This window comes from Phaenicophaeus curvirostris, chromosome 9 (genome assembly GCF_032191515.1).
Source record: "Phaenicophaeus curvirostris isolate KB17595 chromosome 9, BPBGC_Pcur_1.0, whole genome shotgun sequence".
NCBI lineage: Eukaryota > Metazoa > Chordata > Aves > Cuculiformes > Cuculidae > Phaenicophaeus > Phaenicophaeus curvirostris.
Genome location: NC_091400.1, coordinates 30,459,012 through 30,480,917, shown reverse-complemented (window position 1 = coordinate 30,480,917; position 21,906 = coordinate 30,459,012). Strand labels below are relative to the sequence as shown.

General features: G+C 38.8%; 1 protein-coding gene across 3 annotated transcripts in view; it reads right to left on the bottom strand.

Moving 5' to 3' along the window:
- Positions 1 to 21,471, bottom strand: part of MGMT (O-6-methylguanine-DNA methyltransferase) — a 169,205-nt gene extending 147,734 nt beyond the window's left edge. For 2 of the 3 annotated variants that reach the window (XM_069863400.1, XM_069863402.1), the window contains exons 1-2: positions 21,312 to 21,471; positions 11,365 to 11,402 (exon numbers count right to left, since the gene is read on the bottom strand). In XM_069863400.1, coding sequence (XP_069719501.1) covers positions 11,365 to 11,388 — 24 coding nt within the window. In that variant the 5' untranslated portion in view covers positions 11,389 to 11,402; positions 21,312 to 21,471. Of the gene's footprint in view, positions 1 to 11,364; positions 11,409 to 19,940; positions 20,016 to 21,311 lie in introns of those variants that run through there. The other variant, XM_069863401.1, reaches the window with a different exon arrangement.
- Positions 21,472 to 21,906: the final 435 nt, after the last annotated feature.

The following is a 21,906-nucleotide window of genomic DNA, read 5'->3' as shown; positions in this document are numbered from 1 at the left end:
TCTGAACTTTGGGAGGTGCTTACACAATTCCTCAGTTACAGACATGCAGCAACCACTTCAAATTTACTCAGCTTAGAGCAGTTCTGCACAGCACGCCAGGTTTGAAGAACTGCAGGTTCCTAGTGGTTTATTTACTTTGACTGTAATCCAAATCAGCTTTTTGTTAAATAATCAAACATTTGCTGGTATTACAAAGAAACTCTCCTTTTAACCCAACTTCTTCCTCGTTCCTTCTCCCTCCTCAAGGAGAGGACATGGCTGAACTTTTTTTTTTTTTTTTTGGAGCAGCACCTCACTGTAAAGTCTTAGTGAAAATGCAACGTATAAGTTTACATATGGGGAAAACCAGTATACATTCTTCATGTTTATTTGTGTGACAGCCCTAAACCAGATGCACTGAACCTCATACCACGTAGTCCACGAATATAACAACTTAGTGATAGGAGGACAGCATTTTTCATTATAACAAAACACAGTATGCAGTGAGTAACAGAAAACTATAAATAATGCTATGAGTTCACACCAAGTTGAACTAAGCTTTATAGATGAAAACCTTGAGTGACTACAACTAGTATTTTGGTCTTGTTTATCATATGCATTGGGCAGCAACATTTAGAATGCTTATTTTTGTAAAAGAATGAAACTACATGACATGTATCCAAATACATATGTGATTGGGTTGGGAGCCTCCAAGCTGAAGGTCACTGTACAATGCACATCATCCTCTGCTCAGATACTAGTATGCCCTTCACTATGTACCCACAGCTACTTAGATAAGCCAGAGAAGATGGAGGTAACGATATTCTCCTGCAGGACATGCTATTTTAAATAAAGTGAAATTTTATCCAAGATTTAAATTGCAACAGTTTTCAGGTTGAAAGAAACTGCCTTTAAACTTAGCCAGCTACAAGTACTAAAAGCTTACACATCATTTACTACAGCGGTGGATACTAAAATCTTGCTTCTGCCCACATCCTTCCAATATAGGCACAACTTGCTCAACATCATCTTACCCACTGTGCCCTTGCTTAAGCTCTTAGCACTAGAAATGAATGGCAGCTTAAAGAAAAAAATCTAATAAATCCAAATAAACTACCATTTGCCTTTATCCTCTACCTTACATAAATGAACCACTTGAGGAATTTCCATCAGGTACTGCATTAACATCCACCTTCACTCTTTCCAGTGTAAAACGTATGAATATGTGTCAAAATCTACATGTTTTTGAAGATTATTAGGTAGAACCTTTAGGACATTTAGAAAAGAAAATTCTGCCATCCTCTGGAGTTTTGCTACAGAAATAAAAATGCAGGTGCATTGTATATAACTCTATCTCACTAGACTTCTAAATGCTCTATAGAACACTGGAAGACTGTTAGCCAATGGAATTAAGTCATTTTTGTCATTAATAACAGATGGGTATCAAAAGGTTTTCACAGTAGAAGATTTATCAGTAAGAATATTAGCATGATTTATGAGTTAATGTTTTATACAGAGAAGCCTCATTTTCCAGGTGTGCTCCCGTGACTTTGCAACAGCACATGCCTCGGAGGCACCATGCTCCTCCAAAGGGCAAAGATCCCCTAAATCACACATCAACTCCATAGACTACCACTAGGAAACAGAGATGTGCCACTCAAATTGCTTTCCTTGTGTTCAGATGCTAAGGATGCAAAACAGCACTGAGTTTTATCTCCTAAACGAGGTGCCGTGAACCCAAAAGCCAGCATTAGCTTGATGACTTGGATATAAGGATCTTAACCTCTTACGCTTTCCAGTGTAACTCAATTTAACAGCCTTGCTGTAGCCAAGGTTTTCAGCACTAAAACGTAGCTCCCATTTGACTAAATACAGACTTTACTTAAATTTGCATTAGCAGTCTTTCACATTACAGTAAATAATTCAAAACTATTTTCTGTGTTCTACAGCTCCTACCCTCATCCCCCAAATTCCACTGTAGTTTTGTCTGAGATCCTATAATCCAATTCATATCCATAATGGGGAATGGATAAACAAAAAAAAATGCAGAGAAATCTCAAGGACTAATGAGGTTCAAAAAGCCCATAGGAAAGTGTTTCCATGCTTTATATTTTCCCAATAGGTTTGGATTTCCCAGAAGACAAGTCAAGGGAGCAAACCTCAGGATATTTCCTGTGCTTCAGCTCCGTGCCCCAAATCCCTGTTACTGAACTGAAGGGGAAATAGGATGCAAAATATCTTCACGAATATTCTTTTCCGACTTTTCCTGTGTCCTCCTCTTGAAGATCTCACAGGGCCTATGTACAGTATTAAAACCCTAGATATTGCAGATTTCCAGTGGAAAAATTGAACAGCACTGCCTGTAGACGTTTTTGCACCCACCACAAGTTCTCAGCCCTCAGGGTATCAGAAACTGTCTTAGAACAAGTTCTGTCTTAAGGCTGTGGTCAGAGACCAAAGAGGTCACCTTTTCACACATTTTCCTTAAAGTATTACTGAGCACATGAATCCTTCCCACCAGGAAGGAGCCAGAGCCCTACCCCAATGGATCTCCCTCTACAGCTTTTTCTATTTCCTTCATGCTGCTTTTAGCAACAATATAAACCTACCATGCCAAATAAAAATATTAATGATAACCCCTTCTGCCCCAACCTGCATCTGATTTAACAGAGTATTTCCGTAAGGTTACAGCATGTTGCTAAACTTCAAATGGAAGTCCTCATCATTTTTTTACTTGAATCTTTCTGAGAATCAAGGCAAACCCAACATATTCGACTGCTAAACCTAAACAAATGTGTCCTCACATACACTGCAAATTCATGTTTTTAAACCAAGAAGGTTCATGTGCATTAATCAGTGAGATGTCCCAGTTGCCTCCAAGGAGTGGATCTCTTCATCCTTTCAGAGTAACAGCAAGTGTTAATTGGTGAGCTACCCGATAATGTAAATACAACCAACAGGATGAAATAGAGTTACAATTCTTCTCTCTATTTCACTTGCCATTTCTCAAACCCAGAACTGGTCATATTTCTACCATTTCTAGACTAGCCACCCCTTCACATGTGAAAACTCTCTACTGACTTTAAGTAATTACCATTACTTAAAGAACCCATCCAGATGCCATGCAGCCTTGCCCCAATGTTGGGCTAGGATATAACTACTTACTATCTTCAAAACCTAAATATAATTGTCTGCACCTATTGTCTGAGAGGATGCCAAATAGCTCTATACTCATTTGTAGCCCAAATCATAGGGATTCGTAGCTGCGAAAGCTGAATTATGGACTTATTTATCCAGTAAGATCACAATTCTAGAATAGTTTCAGTTGGAGAGCTTGAGGCTAGCCCATCCCACTACAGGTGTGACAAAGTAACAACTTGTCCATTTACTTCCTATTCTTAATAAAGACATCCAAATGACTCATCACTTCAGTGTTCTGAAATATTTGCATTAAGAAGATAGCACATGAGCTATAATTCTTAAGCACTTGCCTGGTTTCTGTGATGCCACATAATGTCAGACACTTGCCAAAAAGCAATACCGGGAATTTTTTGAGTTTGAGAGGATGATCAATAAATGCCAGGGAAGTTGCTTCTTCATCCTAATTACAGGAAAGAAACACCAGTCCAGAACCCTTTAAGCGTCCTTCTTTCGAGTATTACAGTGTTCTCAAGCCTGCTTGTTATTGATTCAAGTTTTGAATTAAAACTCAATGAAAGCTTGAAATATTGGATTTAAATTTAAGTGGAATACTTCACAGGTACCTGGACTGGTTGCACAATTTACTACTTTATTTCAGTCATCTTGCTACAGTCCTGATCCAGTAAGTATACATCCTTCTTACAACAAACCCCTTATCAAATCACATTAGTGGTATTTGTCAAGGCAAAACCAAGTAGGAACCATCACAAGAAATAAGAAGTTAGACATGTCTGTCTCCATCATTACCAACTCCACCACAGCAAGGTCAGCAGAACAGATGAGAGCTGACTGTTTACCAACACCCCATCTGTTCTGAAGCGTAAAGGTCAGTGTATCACTCGTACTACAGCACCAGTGAGCACTGCAATTAGGGCAACTAATGGTTGCCACTGCAATTACACCCTTAACTGGAGTTCTGGAAATGGTGCTATTGTCATTCCATACTGAGATAGCTTAAGGAAAAAATCCAGTCATTTACATCTCCTGTTACCACTGCAAAGACAACTGCACGAAGTTATAATTTAGAAACACAATCTCTAATGCTGTTTGTAAAAATCTTTAGTTGCAGAAAGCTCCTGTCACCCTACATGAGATGAATAACGAGGCTGACCAGAGCTCCTGTTTTGGCATGGGTGCTGGTGAGTCTACGCATGCCAGTGGTCCACTCACCCAAGGCTTTCATTGAATTATAGTTCTCTCAATGTCTCCTTAATAGTTTAAAACTTCCTGTATTTGTTTTCCTGGTTTCTGCATGTTTAGTTAAAAGGAAACAATCCATTGTACGTTAAGAATATGGGAAAAGATATTAATAGTAAAGCTAATGCTTTTGTGCACACGTACTTCAGTGTGGAGGGTAGTGTTCCAACCTCCTCCAGACAGTCTTAGATGAGAAAGCCATTTCTTACACTCAAGTGTTTTAAAGCAGTAAAAAATATAAGAACTGGAAAAAGCACAGGATGTATGCAATCAAAACACAAGTCTAAAAGTCTACTCCAGTTAATATCTTGATTAATCATCTATATTTTCACCTTCCAAATGAACAGTGGCTGCTACTGTTCCAAAAAGAAAAAAAAAAAAAGAGTTTATGTACTACAAATAATTTTAGTGTTTGGGCAAAAGAAGAAAAGAAGCATACAGTAGCTTCATATCCAGAAAGAGTTTAGTATACTGGAATAAAAATTATACAGAATGAGAAGCATTTCATTTTTAAGTCTTTTTGCTTATTATGAAATGTCTGATTTCTTTCAAAAATAAAATACAAACTTTTCCAAAAGCTGTTTCCTACTCTTGAAAAAAAATGAGTCCAAAGATTTCCAACTAAACATAATGGAGTGAACTCTAAAGCTGTAAGGATGCTCTGATTCAAATAGGTCCCTACAGGCTGAACATCTAATTGGGCTGCTGAAGCTGTGAGAAAGCTCTCCTGGAACCCAGGGCAGGGCTTCCCCTTGTCTAACAAAACATGAGAAGGCTGCTGCTGCCCTCTGCAACCCACGCTCACAGGGCAGTCCTACCAGCATCACTCATTACTTAATGAAGAAATAACTTCTGAACAAGATAACACATACTTCCTCTACCATTATGCTTGTACATCACAAGTAGCATCCTTCAAACATATGGAAATCTGGTAGTCCTAGGAAAGCTGAGTGCCCCATAGTTTTTAAATTAACACAATAGTTAAATTTTGAGGAAAAAGGAAGTTGTTGCATTCGTTGCTTAAATTCAAGAAGCCCTGAAACAAACCAACCATCGTGGTAGCTGCTCAGATTTAATTCTATCAATATAATCTACTAAAAAGCAAAGTAACATTTAAAAATTACCTGTGATGTTTTAAAATACAAGTCCTTTATATACTAAGGTTCTTGTATACTAGCGTTCATCACCATGTGGACATAAGCCACTTCCTCCCCCTACATATCCCATAATAACTGTATATACTGTGTGCATTTTTTCAACCGATAGCATCCAACTCAAACTTTCAGCTTGCCAGAATAAAGCACCATATATCAAGTCCACATATTTTTGTCCACGCTGCAACAGAAATAAACACCTCCACAGCTGAAGAACGGGACCGTAATCCAGATAAGGCTTTTAAACAAAAGCTGCTCTGAAATATACTGCATTAAATGTGCACATTTTCTCTTGTGCCATGTGACGTGCTGCCAAACTGGCCATTTCCTGAGGTAAAGCTGATCTCAACCTGCCAGTAGCCTTTTGCTAGAAACCTTTTCTGCACCTCGCTGGCAAACAACCACTGCCATGGCTTGGAGAGCTATAGCAGCTAAAAGCCTTGCTTCTGCCATCCACAACGAATAAATAAAGTGACTTGCCAGAAAACAATTTGCTGACCTGGCCCCTATCAATTCCTTCCCATAGTGGTCTTACCAGCCCAGAGTCAGCTTGGGAAGAACAGTATTTCTAAACCCTGCAACCAACTCACTCACAGAAATACCAGGGCACAGGAGGGCCAGCAGCAGGCTTCCTGGGGAACCCACCACAACTACTGATCTCCTGGATTCCTGGGCAAATGCATTGTATTTTGAGCCTCTGGCTGGCACGTCATGCTTATGCCATTAGCATGCCATTTCTTATTTTGAACCAAAATTAAATAATTCAGTTCCCATTACGCAATACAGCAGCCTGGATCTCCTCCAGTACTCTACTAATATCTCCAGTGCTTCTCCAAGTAAATCTAACCCTGGTTAAGCCAAACCTGTAACTTCAGAGGGTGCGAAAACTAAACCTACTCTCATTTCCTGGCTAAAGGAGGTTTGGAAATAAAATGTTAGACAGTCTGTAAGCAAATCCAGGGTTAGTTTGGGGTGATACAACAGTTTTTTTACCTTCCAGAGAACTAATTCCATTAAAAACGTGAAGGTACAGAATTAAACTGCATATTTTGAGCATATACAAATATACACTGGCACAGCAGCCACTAAAAATCAGTCTCTATCGCCATGTATCAAAAGGTCCATTTCACAGAAGCCCCTGACAAACCAGAGGGATACGCATTCACGTACAGAAAGCAATATTTGCTTTCTACAGCATTTTAAAAGTATTCAACAAGAGCAAACACATAATTCTTTATTAAACAATCAAAGACAACAAAAGCAAGTTTCTGTTGTCCCATCGCATTATACTACTAATCCTCTTTGGATGACAATCAAAAGACCCCAAAATGCCAAGCTATAAAAGTGTATTTCCAAGCAGTGGTAGCCTCTGGCTCTTTGGCTACATCTTCAGTCTGTTGCTTTGGCAGACTGGAGTAATCCTGGTCTGTCAAATGGCAAATTCCCAGTATATTTACCAGGGCTACCTCTTTATTTTATCTAAAGGATGATATTTTAATTGTAATATTTTTTTCTCCTTTAGAAAAAGAAGGTAGGTTAGTACTACTGTATTACAGAAGTGCAATTTCCTACTTTTTTCTACATTTTCCAAAACTTGCCCACATGCCAAGTTTGATTTGAGGCATTAGTTGCAGCAGATACTTAAACACAAGACCTCAGTGGACTGATTAAACAGGAATTCAAATATACTATTTCCTCTCACATTTCTCCAAAACCAAATGAACAAATATTCTGTGTCTTCCCCCAGCTCTTGCTTATACAGGAAACTCAAATGCTATTCAAGCGTAGCAGTTTAAACCATATTTCTGCAGAATATTTATGTCATCATTTTATATCATTAACATGAAGCTAAGATGAATATTTTGAAAAAACCAAAACATTTTCATGCAGCGTACAAGTAAAATACCAGTAGAAAATGAGTGTTAATAAGCTACACAAATTAGTCAGTGTGGTGGGTTGGCTTCAAGGTTGCAGGAGTGGTCACGCCATCCCTAGGATGCATCTGGGTGCCCAGGAAAAAATGAAAGTGAAACAGCCCAATAAACTTAGAGAGACCCAGTTTCTTGAGGATACCTTGTTTGAAACAATGGGCTGCCTAGAGATAATATAAAGAATTACAGCAGAATCAGACAAGAAATGGAAAGAAATGCCAAGAACAGGAAAAGACAGACAAGACAGAGATAGATATTTCTGTAATAATCAAATTCTACCACCAGCAGCAAAGACAGAAGTCATAATTGTGTGCATCCCTTGCTGTTAGGAGGTAGCTGTTAATCCCACCAGCACTCATCCTGTAAACCACACTGCATGGTGTTATCTGCCATGGGATGTGGAAGCATGTAGTCATTCTTACCCTACTGATGACCTAACAAAGGGATTAAGCGTCCCTGGACCCTTATTTTTAGACTGGAAATCATATGCCAGAAGATTCATTTAGAAGCACTGTGCAATGCACTGCAAAGCAATCTTATATTTTGTTTAGTTGTTCACTGCTTTAATGTGCAATCACATGGAATAAAACACTAAGGAATTTGCTTACAAAAAAATCCCCTAAGTATCATGCTAAAGAATCACAGACGAAGAATGTGCTGTCTAAGAATTAGTGGGTCCCCAAATATAATATCTAGTTGTTAGAGGTTTGAGTTTTAACAAGTCTTATGCAAAGAAAAGAAGTCATCACATAGTTGCCTGGATTTTCCAGATGTGTTCATCACTTCAAAAAATAAACTTAAGATATTAGTCAAGATAATTCAAGATATTAAGATCTATTCCTTAATTACCATTGAAGTACTTGCTGAAAGGTATATACATACTTTTTAATAGCAGGAGATGATACTTTGAGGCACTGAAAAATATAAAACTTCACTGCTAGCATCACCCCCTAATGTATATGCACACATGCAGAAGTAAAGCAAAATTGAAGTGCACTACTGTTACAGAGTTCAGCTTTGTATGTAAATATATGGCAACTACTCTAATACAAGGAAAAAAGATGAAAGTTTAATTAAACGAGACTCATATCAGGTTCAGGGAAACTGAAAAATGGGCTAAAAAAGTCTAGCAGAAGAATGACTTCAATATTAGGTAACATTGCAAATTTTTATCACCTAAACCCACAAAATTCTTGATCTGCTCCTTGTGTTCTCTGCATAGCTGAAGTCGGGACCAGCTAAATAAAAGATAATGCAACTAGGCATAACACAATAAAAGATATTACCTTCACAATGCATTATTGCTGCCAATTATAAGAATCACTTCAACTTAATTTCAAAGGCACAATCACCCTCAACTGTTAGAGTCTCTTTTTTAAATTTCAAACAGTATTACATTAAGGCAATAACTCACCTTCCAGCTATAATATCAGTCTCCCTTATTGCAAAAATACATTTCATAAATACTTCTCATCGACAAGCCAAGCTAATTCAGGTTAATTTTATTGTATTTTGGTGCTATCTCAAATTTGTGTGCAATTACCTTTATCATTTTATTGCCGTGCCAGAAAGTAATCAGAACAATTATTTGAAAAAGGAGGTGTATAAATTCTAAATCACACTTGCTGGCATTTTTGATAAAATAGCAGCTTTATCTCAGAAAGTGGCAGGGACATTGGATAAATCATGCATCAGTCAAGTGTAGCTGACCCCCAAGTGCATTGCACAATATCAGGAGTGCTTCAAAAGAAACTTTCCTATGCAATCCATCATTCTTTATAATACCAAAATAGGTATACCTGAAGAGTAGGAGCTAGAGAATAATAACAAAATAAATCTAAGCAATATGAACAAAACCATTAATAGTGCTCCTTTTTAAGGTGAAGGACAGTCAAGAATCTGAATCTGATCAGGAATCAAGGCAAGAATTTCATTGTCATTTTTAAACTAACAAGAACAGCTTTAAACAAATGAAGCAGCAAACTGTATTAAGGATTCACTGAAGATACAAATACAGCTACCGGAAAATAAATACAGACAAAAGACAGGCATCAGAATGACTCATACAAAAATACAAGATTATAGTCTTGGCATAGACATGTGGATTTTCTTATTGTTATCAATCTCTGTTTGATTCAGGACAGCGTTTTACTGTATTGACAAACAGATTCTTGTACAGCTTGCACAAGAATCTGTTTACTAAGTTTAAATTTAGTAATTATAAGAAATCTAGAGAAGAACAGAATCATCTTTAGAATTAAATTTCTTGTGAAATAGAAAAATTGCCATGTTGTCATATGAAGACCATAAACCTCAAAACCTCCTAAACATAGTAGCATTCCTGATGTCTGCTCACACACATGACTACGGCCACACTTCAGCCTCTTCCACACAAACCCAACGTGAATCTTTGGTCCCTGCAACACAGCTGCAGAATCAGGGATCAAGTGATACAACAATTACAGAAAACACCCACGTCTGGCTGCTTTCAGAAACCATTTTTCAGCAACTGCTTAAAAACTGTTCAGAATGGTACATCAGTGATAATTGATTTCTGCAAAAACCATATGCTAGGCATATATTGTGTGTCACATCAATGTGTGGTTGTGTCCAAAGTAAGACTGTAAACTAATCACACACTATCAATATTGCCATTCTGAAGAAACACGAGCTATATTACATACATATTTAATATGCATCCAGAATGGGGGGGGACAGTAGCAGATAGCAGAGGAGCCTGGGCTGTGTCTGCACAGCCCCCAGTAGCCCCCTGCTCCCCACGCATATGGAGCTGCAAAAGTACACGTGTTTTTTACCTTAAATTCTGTGCTTTTCCCCGTACCAAAAGGGGAAAACTCCCCTAATAGCTAATGTGGCACATTTCAACTAGAAGTGAGAGTGGGAGAAATGAAATGGTTAGATAATAAATTATTAGTTTAAAGTTGCTTGCCAGTTATACCACATCCAGCTTTGAATGAGAGGGAACTAGTGATTCTTCCTACATCAAACAATTCTCTGCTATTATTCCAAGTACCTGCTAAAAGAGGTTTGCAACTAAACAGTTGATTGTTTAACAGATAAGCAAAGCAAGAATTCATTTCCCTGAATTTCTTCCTCAACTATTCAATTTTTAAAAATAATCTTTTGTGTGGGGAAAAAAAAGCATTTTACAGAGCAGGAGTAGACAGAGATTATCCAGAAATACTAGTTTTCTAAGCCACATAACTTTACATAAAGCAGATTAAAACCACAAGAGATGCCACTATTAAGACATATTTAAGTGATCAATTGCCAGCATGGTTAGAATGGTTAGATATGCAAGTTTGATTGTAGTGGAAATATTTTTCTAGAGGAGCATTACTAATGTTACAAAAATAAAATAGCTATTTCACAGAAAACATGTCTTCACATCTTTAAAGTTGTTTAATTATTTGAAGACTATGGTTATTGACTAAAAATGTGCCAATGCCTTTCTTTAAAGAACGTAAATTTTTCTGTATTTCTTGATTAACAGCCAAGTTTTCTTAATTTATCATAAGGTTAACCTCCCACACTTATCTCACTGAAGCATCAAGCCTCAAATTTAAGTCTGTTTTTCAACAAATGAAGTATATATTAGGAAATGGAAGCAAACAGCTTACTTATAACTGAAAATGCAGCATTGTCCTGTTAGTTTATGCTCTGTGGCAGATAGATACATGATGGGGAAAGGCCCACTGATGCCTGTTACCAACCATGACAGAGCTACAGAGATTTACAATGCAGCATCAATCTTGTCAGCTGGATTCTTAATACCGACTGCTGGACACCAGGGAAAAAACAAACTATGTTACGTGAACTCTTTTGTAATGCTGGACTTTGAATGTACATCTAAATGCAAGGGTATTTTACTAGAAACTTACTTTTGGAACAAGTCTTGATGCCATGGTAGATTAAAGGTCTTCACCTGTAAGGAAAAAAATTCACAGTTAGACTGAGATTTAATTTGAATTCCACAGGAAGAATAGTATATGTCAATAGTGTCATTTCCCTTGTAATCAACTCTATCAGATTTTTAAATGGGCTCTAAGTTTCACTATATACAATTTCAAGAGGGAGTTTGATCAGGTTTATTTGGTTTTTTTAACAAGCAACTAGGAATTTTAATGTTCATTAGGTCACATACTGCTTGTTATGAGTCAAACAAAAATCAACAGATGGCACATTGAAGACATGTTCCATAACAAGCACTACACAGCTCTGATCCTTTGAGTAAGAATGCCTTAAGAGATACCGTGTTAATTTAAGAAGTATTTGTGGCAGGAAGGCACCTCTATGTTACTAAGGAAAACAAACAGCCTTTTGTCATTTAGGACACAACACACTCTAAGGCATGAAGGCAAGTGGCTTTCTTAGTTATATCCTGGGTTTAAAAATACAGATTTCAAATAACTAAGGAAGTACCTCAGAAATGTTAATTTCTACTATTATAGTTCTAGTCCTAAACAGTACCATTATTTATATACTATTAGCAGAAAATACAACAGGTTCTTCTTTGCTTTCCCCTTTGAAATAAAGGATGATTGCTATTTCTGTGCCTTTTAGTTAGTTTCCCCCCCTCTGTTTTCTTTTCAGTGCTATTTAGCGAAGATCACTAGATCTTCATGAAGATGTGCTATAAGCATTGCATTTTTTTTAAAACCAGAGCGACTTTCATAGAATCATAGAATCACCAGGTTGGAAGAGACCCACCGGATCATCGAGTCCAACCATTCCTATCAAACACTAAACCATGCCCCTTAGCACCTCGTCCACCCATGCCTTAAACACCTCCAGGGAAGGTGAATCAACCACCTCCCTGGGCAGCCTGTTCCAGTGCCCAATGACCCTTTCTGTGAAGAATTTTTTCCTAATGTCCAGCCTAAACCTCCCCTGGCGGAGCTTGAGGCCAAAGCTCAGCCTTAAGAGTCCTGACTCACAGCCAACGTCAATGGGAACTCTTCCACTTAGGTTGGGGAACTCACTACTCCACAGGAGAGTATAACTGTATCCGCTTGAGAAATGATAAATCTCTTAAAAGAAATTATATGAATATCTGAGGCCTTCCACGTCCTCTCAAACATACCAAGTGTTACAGTCCAAGGCAGTGACAGAACTTACAGCCACTTCCAAAATACTCAGAAGGAAATGGTAGTAGTTAATCTTAATATTACATCTGAATTATTTTAAGAGTTTGAAATTAAGATGCTGAATAATGAGTATTGTAAGTATACAATCATATTCTTGAAAGGTATTGCAAACATCACTCATTCCATTTTGAAACGTAAGTCAGGCAGACGAGCCATCTACTAATGTTACTTAAAATATCTGTGATAGAGCCAAAAATAAAATAGCAAATTATTTCTATCATCACTTCAAAGTTTTAACTTTCAAAGTGCATAGTGACACTCAACTTTTTCAGATTTTTATGAAGGGCAAGGCTAGAATTTTCACTTCGAAAAGCGGGTTTATCCAGAAGCTCTTCAAACCTGTGTCAAAGTCCAGAAGTACACTGTGCAACTGCACTGAATTCCACCAGCACTACAGAGAGGTGCTTCAATCTTTTCACTGTGTCTACTTCTTCCTGCTTTCCCATGCTAACACCCCAAAATACAGACAATGTAGGAAGGGACACAACAGTCCAAGAGATACCACAGTACCAAGGGAAAGGTACGCTGCTGCTTTGCTGGATTGCATCACAACACCTTTCCTCGATTAGCTGATCCAGACTATCAGACTATCAGAAGTCATTCATGATTCAGCTGGGAGCCACCCAATGAAAAATTTTGTCTAGAAAATACAGGGTAATGTGGAGTTACTCAACAGCAGATAAAACTCTCCACACCCCGTTCCTCCTAAAAATTAAGTTATATGTGATGTCTGGAGTGTATCAGCACAAATGCTCTCAACTGAATGTGTCAGTCCCAGAGATTTCCAAGAGGAGAAGACTGCCGCGGGAAGCCGCTGTGCCCTGTGCAGTGGGGCAGCAGCATGGGATGCAGAACACCCCTTCAGTTGGAAAGCAGGCAGTCCCTCCACCAAGCCTCAGGAGGGCAACAATCAGCAGTACCAATCCTCCAGGAATATGCATCTGTCCTCTGCCTTTGCTACACTTCCCTGGGAAGCCAAGAGAGAAGATGCCGACATGTCAGTCTTCCTCTGACACCCTTACATCTGCTGCAACCTGAATATAGTCAAAGTGTGGACACATTTGTATAAAAGACTGGCACCTACGTGCTTTTGCTCCACTTGCACCAACAGTTATTTATGTCCCTCTTCTTATCTCCTATAAGTTGATGTGATGGTGCATACTGCTTTGGATTCTAGTGAGATCCACTTGCTCTCCACCTTATCACTGGGAAATCAAGTATTTCCAAGATAGCAGCTGCTCACGGGTGGATGAAAGGCCTCTCTGGCATGTCAGGCAAGCCAGACAACAAGCATGCATACTGACAGAAGGATGCTGGAGCCAAGCAGACATCTCTAGGACAAAACTGGTCAGGAAACATCTCTTTTCATAATAAATTTTTGGTTTACATTTACTTTCAACACATTCTCTCTCCCTTTTCATGAACAAAACCATGCTAAATGCCAAAATCAAGTTAAAACTCAAGTTGTTGTTTTAAATAGCATCTAATTTGTGGTGACAACAGCAGTTTAGTTGCTAGCCAGGTTCCATGTGTAGCATTATTACTTACGTAAAAATCTCTGCAGCATCTCCATAAGGATGCTCATGTACTTTTAAGCACAATCCACACAGAGCTCAACAGTAAATCCAGATCAGTAATCAAAAATTTCTGTAGTTTTAGACAATCCCCCATGACCCTTTCTCAATGCCACAGTCTCTAAAAAGCATGACTAAAGACACTCAGCTTCTCCTACAGTGCAGGAAAATTTTATGCCCATCTCTGTGTGGCAAGATCTTCACAGATGGTATTTTCGACCATGAATAGTTCAGAATGGCTTTCCTCTGGTGCCAGGAAATGTAAGCAAAGCCAGTAACGCCCAAGCCCTGGTGGTTAGAAGACTACCTGCAGCCAGACAGAGGAACACTGTACAAGAACCACTGCTATAAGTCAGAGGGCTAGGAAGGTCTGAAACATCTCTCCAAAATGCATCTCACTCTTGCAAAGACCGTCATGTTGGAAGAGGTCAATATATACACTACTACATCATTTTCACATTGAGTTGAAAGGTTCCCCTACAGTTGATTTTGAAGGTAAGAGCCCAATACCTCTTCTGAATGGCACAGGAATTGCCACCGATCAAATCCAAACATGATATACCTCATTCTGGATCACCTCTCAGAAACTGACACAACAGAGTCACTGGACTCATCTTAAAACATCGAACCCTTATTGTCATCAACCCCTTCACCAAAATAGAAAGCCTCCTCCTGCATTTGCAGAGAGTAGGATAAACTGAAGGGATCAATTAACAAGTAGACGTAACAACAACAAAAAAACCACAATGAATTTGTCCTCATCCTCACTAGCTTAGAGCTTCCTGGCTAGGACCAATGAATCCCATCTGCTCATAAGCTCCTGCTGTAGACCTGAGCTGTGGGATTGCAGCTTCTGCCTCAGTTCCCCTTGGCCTTTCAATCAAGATGGTCACAAGTTCCCCAGCATTTCTGTTTCCCCACACAAGAGCTGTGCTGAGGCTGAAGAGCTACTGATGAGCAGCCAGGCAGCAGGATGCTCCTGTGAGACACCTGGAAGGTACAGAAATGCCTTCAGGTGCTGAACAGGAGCTCCTGCACAGTAGACAAGATGGTGCAGGAAGCTAATATACTGTAGACCCAAACCACAAGCATCCCAAATCTTTGAATATGTCAATAGAACAGAAATTTATAGAAAAGTCAGAAGTTGTATCAGAAATCAGCTCCTTAAAGGCCATGAAAAGTTTGACATATATTTTGTTGATAGTCTAGAACAGAAGTCCTTGGGTTTTAAGACAATTCCCTGTTTACCTGCACAGAACTGCAGCCTGAAAAGTACACGTGATGGCAGCACTACAGTAAGAACTCCTAGATTCATAAAAACTACTTTTCTCAGTTCATCAACTTTTAAACACTGAAGGAAGATTCTCCTTGAAAGATAAGTCCTCGGGATCCGCAGAACGTAATACTCTCTGGCTTCAGTACTAAAATTTAAAAACAGCTATTATATCAGCTCAGTATATGAATAAAATTCCATATGAAAACATTTAAAGTACATTAGATTTTTGGTCAAGATGAAAGACTGAAAAAAACTCAAGCAATCTATTCTAATTGGGTTCCCATGGTAACTGTACAATTGGGTTTTTCAGTATAACATCCCAAAGGCCCAATGCACACTTGTAAAATATACTTCAAACAGCCTGAATTGTTTTTACATTACAGCACTCCCAGGAAGATCAATTACTATACATCCCCACCCTAACTATTAGTGGCAGGAGATGTTAACACTATTGGCCATATTAACATAAGTCATGTAAAAACCACCACATAGCACCATCATTATATAAAACTAATTACACACTTCAGATTCATCAAACATGTTCCGAGTAATAAACCAATACCACTCTTGTCACAAGATCATGTTTACTGAATGTTAGAAATCAACCTCAAATATATGCCAAACCATTTTGCTTCTCATATTGATTTCAAGGATAAACAGAATCAATCATTAATAATTACATTATAAGATGACCCATAGGGTTAATCATATTCTTAGAAACTCTCACTATGGAATCAAATATAGCCGCACAAAAAGACAACTGAAAAGCATTCAAATTCAGACCATAAACATTACTAATAATATAAAACAAGGTGCATTCACTAACATGCCACTCAAGTAACTGGTGAAAATAAAATAGTACCATTGTTCTATTAAAAAAACCCCAACAAACACACAAGCATTTATTAAAAAAAGTTTCTCTCAGATTAAGCACTTTGCCTTTTTGGGCTTCAATTTCACTTTCTGAAAGCATACCACTGGCTGTAGATCCAGTTTGTCCTTCCAGACAAGCCTTCCATCCAATTGCATAAGCCTCAAAGCTAAAAGGAGATGATGGCCCATGCCCACTGTAGATAGGATTCACAACCAACTAATTTGCTTAAATTTCAAGGAGGAAAAAGAAAAAAACTGTGGGCAGTTTGAATAAAGTCAATCTCATTTCCCATTTAACCAATCAGAAATTTCGGTATTTCATGGATTGAAGTCAGCAAATAACCAGAGGTATTTCTGATCTCAATAGGAGACTGTGGAAGGGATTTCCCTTTTCTCCCCACCCTTCCCATCACATTATATTTGATCACGCTAAATTTCAATGGAGCAAGATAAAGGGAAAATGAAGTTGTGTAAATTGTTTCTCTAGGACACTGCTGACAGCCTAAAAACATACTGTCAACACAGCCAGCCCACCGCTGTCAAAACAAGGTTGTGCATTTCAGGTGTATTTTTAGATGCTGTACATTCTATCTCATGTTTTTTAAACGTGAAATAATCTTTTAATGGGGCCTTAAGTATACTTTAGGTGTTTATAAAAAAAGTTTAACTATTTAATAGTTGTTCTGCATACTGGAATATACAATCAAAGACAATGTTATTGTCTGTATTGTACTGACTGATTTAAAGCAGACAGATAATTTAAATATCATTGGATGATCATTATGCAGCAGCTACATTTACAAAACAGCACTAAATACTTCCTACTTGCTAATGAAGGGCGACCTGGAAGTAGTTAAATTTGCATGTGGAACATGTATATGGTATGATTCAGAAAACAAAGCAAATCTGACTTCAGTGGGCCGTGCTGCTAATATACACCACTTAACTAGAATACCGAGTTCGTTAATGTGATCATAATGCATGAAGAAGTGGCATTTGAATTGTAATTAAAACCTGAAAATGCACCCATCAGGTAAGACCAAAAGCCCATCTCTTCCAATACCCCATCTTCAGCAGCATCAACAACACGCAGCTACTGAGCACTATAGAACACGGCCAAGCATTTAGTGGTTTTTACTGGTATATCATCATGCCTTCTAAAAAGTGAGATTCAAACTTCCCAAGTCAGAAGTGGGATTTCTGAACAGAAAGTGCAAGTTTCTGAGCCCAAACCCAGCAGCTCCAGCTGCCTATTCCAAGATGCACAGCTGAGCTGCATGCTGGGGTAGTCAACGCAGAGTCTGATCTGAACTAACGATTGCTGCTTTGCTGGACGCTGTCAGCTCCTGCTTTGAGAGAGGCAGAATTATTCTTTAGTCCCCTTTGCTAAGCTGCTGAAGACTGCGGGCTCTCTATCAGTAGTGCTATTTTACTGCTGTTTCACTTAAAAAGCAGAGGGCAAGTCAGAACCTTTGCACCAATAAGCTCCCCTTTTCCTCGAGATCAGAGGCGATTTGTTCATATATAAGTATTTTTCTATCATCTTCAGAACCTTCATTGCATTGGGGAGAATTTCAGCTGCACGTCCAAATTTTACAGGAGGCTTGAAAAGATATCTGAAGTTATTGATACCATTTCATTTGTCATAATATAAACCAAAACAGAGAGCAGATAATCCTGACAGACATCAGGACAGGGTTCTTTTGCTCTGCTGATATAAAATAGTGAGTAAGGAAACAACCTGAAAAAGAATTAGCAAAACCCATCAAAACAGTGACATATTCACAAAGAAAAACTTTCACAATTACTTGACTTATGTAAACTCTAAAGCCACATAAGCTTTATTGGCATTCAAATACATTTGATTTTTTTAAACAGTAATCTGGACCACACAAGTAGATCATCAGTCTTAAAACTGCATTTTGTATTTTTGGAAAATACTTAGTACAGGTTTGGTCTGGTTTTATAGTTTGATTGTTCCTTCAGCTGTATGTTTAATTTAATACAAAACACACCTGTGCTGGCTGATTACATTAGCTTTACAGGAGACAAAATTTAACACAGGATTTTTTTCTTGTATCAGGAAGGTTTTGCTACAGATAAATTGACAAAACTGAAGCCTTTGTCAGCACAGATTTGTAGAATGGCAACCTCCACAGCTATCAGCAGAGGTGAGAAACTCAAGAACTGGAAGTCTGCAGCAAAGACACCAAACCAGGCTTTTGGCTTTTTAATTATGGTGTTAATTAAGTTAAAGTTTGCAAAACCAGCCAATACACATGCTGAAACCTGTTACTACCTAAAAGATTTCAAGCCTCCTGAAATTAAAACTTTGTCCTACATTTTCCCATTCATTACATTCCCTCCACCAGTCCAGATATCTTATGAACACTCAGTAAAATAGAGAATTGCACAATCCGTCAATAAAGTAAGCGTATTTTGAACTACTGTCCATATGACTCAATTTGTCAGTAAAAACTGCCACCAGCGCTGTGCTTGCAGAAAAATGTCCATAAATGCATTATTGCGACTGGCAGATCGATGTCCATAATAAAAACAAATAGATTTAACAAGTGCTTGCTTTTACGAGTTATGCGATTGGTGGGATGTGCATTCAGCTTCACCCGACAACTCTGGGAATGGGCAATATAGACTGGGTGAGGCACTTGCTGACTTCACTAGTGTTACAAACAGGAAATTATTCCAACAGAGGAAATGTTTAAAAGCGTTAGACTGAATACTAATGCCTTCAGGATGTATTTAGAAGTTTCATGCATTCAGAATTTAACATATTGTTTTGTGAAATATAAAATGAGAGATGTTAATAACAATCACAAGCAGTGAGGCTTTTTTTTTTTATTTTTTTGCCTCACCTGCTTTGCAGAAATGTATTTTAATTTAGGTCAGCTGCATCCCAGGCAGAATGGCTCACTAGTCTTCAGACTAGTTAAACACCCCAAAAAATCATTTGTTCTCACAAAGCTTTTACAGCACCAATACCACAACTGCGTCACTGCTGAAACCAACTCTCTGTCACAAGTGAGGATGTCACCTTTGGTACCAGGTTGGGATAGGACTGGGCTCTCAAGGAAATTATGCACTGGTTGCACATGAAAAAAACACCACAGAAACAGTCATCCATGTCTGCGACACGTTTTTCTTTGGATTTTTTGCATTACCTTTTCTTCTAACAGTTTCCCCTGTCACCGAAGTCAGTTTAAACAGAATTTCTCTGCTGCAGCCTTTCCATCTTATCCATGTTTCCCATAACAAACTTAATACTTTTTCTGCACAAGTCCTTAAATTAGCCATTCAAGGAAACCGTGATAACCTTCCCAAAGGGCATGAGCTTCTCCTTCAGGCTACTATCCCTTTAGTGATGCCATTAACTGATTCTCTACATACGTTAAGCATTAAACAGTGGTGACAAGTTAATTACAGAGTTATCAAGAGATAAAGTAGTCACGGTAACACAAGTTGCAATATAACTACAACAGTTTCCTATAGAGCTTCTGTTCGGTTGCTGGTGTAATTGGTGTAATTAACTTGTCATGGATCAGAATGCAGATAGGAATTGCTAAAGCCACCTTGCAAGTTCACACAGCTACATCTTTTTTCCTCTGAAGCTTGAGGCCTTTGGTAGAATTGTCCAGATTTGGAACATTTCTGTGTGGAAACAAAGCAAGCAAAACTTTTACTTGGAAAAATAATGTCACAAAACAAATAAGCAACTTAGCAAGCTTCACAAAACTAGATGGTTTTAGACAGAAGTATCCTGCATTACAGGCGATGCTTTTGCCCCAGAGGCAATAAGCTTTACAAACATCGTAGCAGTAAAACACACATTAAGTAATTTAAAAGATTAATCCAGCCAGAGAGTGGAGGGGGACCTGTTCAAGAGGGCAAAAGCTGCAACCTAAAATAAACAGCTGATGAAAAAACTTGGGTTTGAAACAAGATATTCTGCAGTTTCTGTAATTCTTTTCCAAGGCTGCAAGCGCTAGCCTCAAAATTAGAGCCAGGTTGTCCTGTGTTTACTATCCCTTCAGGCCTAAACAAAAGAGGCAGAGGTGAGGGGCATCAGCTTCGTTCACTGTGTCCTGCAGAGACCATACAGAAACCTTCCAAAGGGGTGCCCATGCACAGGCGGGGGAACTGAGCTGCTAGAGGAGACTTTCAGCTCACCAGACCTTCTGTGGAGCTTCCACACCACAGGGCATGGAGGCATCATAATGAGACAGGAGATTCCCTATCATGCCTCCACTCAAGCTGCATTTCTATGCAAGTGAGAGAAGACCAAAGGCCACAGAGGCAGTTCAGGGAGGAGCAGCTCCTACACCACAAGCTTTGGTCCCCGGTGCATTAGGGAGACAGGCAGTGCTTAGAGGCCAAAACCTTCATCAGGTTCACAAGGGAACCCTGTCATCTGAACAGACCCCTCCAGAAGACAACCCTTGTTTTCTGCGCAGGGGGAGCACAAGTCTGGATGCACAAGAGCTATGCCGTGACAGTCATTTCTAAGCTAAGACATGTTATGCCCTAGTTTATAACACGGAAGCTTCCCTGTGTGAATGGATACTTTCCTAAGTGAAACACTTGAGCACACCTTACCATCTAATAAGAGCTTCATTTCACAAAACCAAGATACAACTCAGACACAGGTTTATGTGGCAGCTGGAAACAAAAATAGAAATAATCCTTTATATTTAGTTTAAAAAAACTTTGTGTAGCTACAATAACATACTCATTTTACAGAGTTGCAGAACTTGGCTTTTATGTCAATGGCAAAATGATATTTTTATGCCGATATTGCTCTGACACACACTCTAGAGCAGTTTTCACTCTGATATGACCACAGGCTGCTGCCAGAAAGCAAGGTGCTGCCATCCATTCATCCCTTACTCTGTTCCAGATTGAAACCAACGCACCTTCAGCAGTACCTCAGCTCCCACAAAAACAATTCCCCTGGGCAAAGGAAAGGTTTGGCAGGACTGGCTGGTGCTGCTCACTGCCAGCCCAGGTTAAGCCTCACAGCCCGCATTCCCCTGCAGGAACAACTGGCTGACACGTGGGCTTGGTGCCTGATCCAGCAGCACGGACCTTGGGACCAAAACAGGGACATTTTCCCCTTTCATAGGACCAGGGTGTCAGTGCATATGGATTGATTCAAGAAGCAGTAGTTACTATTAAAAAAGACTACTTTTGATTTAAGCTTAAGTAAAGTTTCATCTATGTAATCAAATTTTTGAAAGTTAGACAGAATGTGACTCCGATAGCACGTTCTCTTTTAAACAGGTTTTGCAGATAGCGTTCATTCTCTGGAGATGAAAACAACTTGTGGGAAGTATGATCTGTGCTGAGCAGATGTGTCTTCTCCTGTAATCACCTCTGTTTGCAATCCTTCCCTATCTCAAATGCAAGGTCAGGCAGGGCTGGCTCCAAAGCTCCAAATCAGCAACTGTTGTGAAGTTCATAACAACATTACAATTAGTCCTTGGAAATTAATGAAATATCTGCAAAATTTCTGAAAAAGTTTATACATGTGCACTTAAG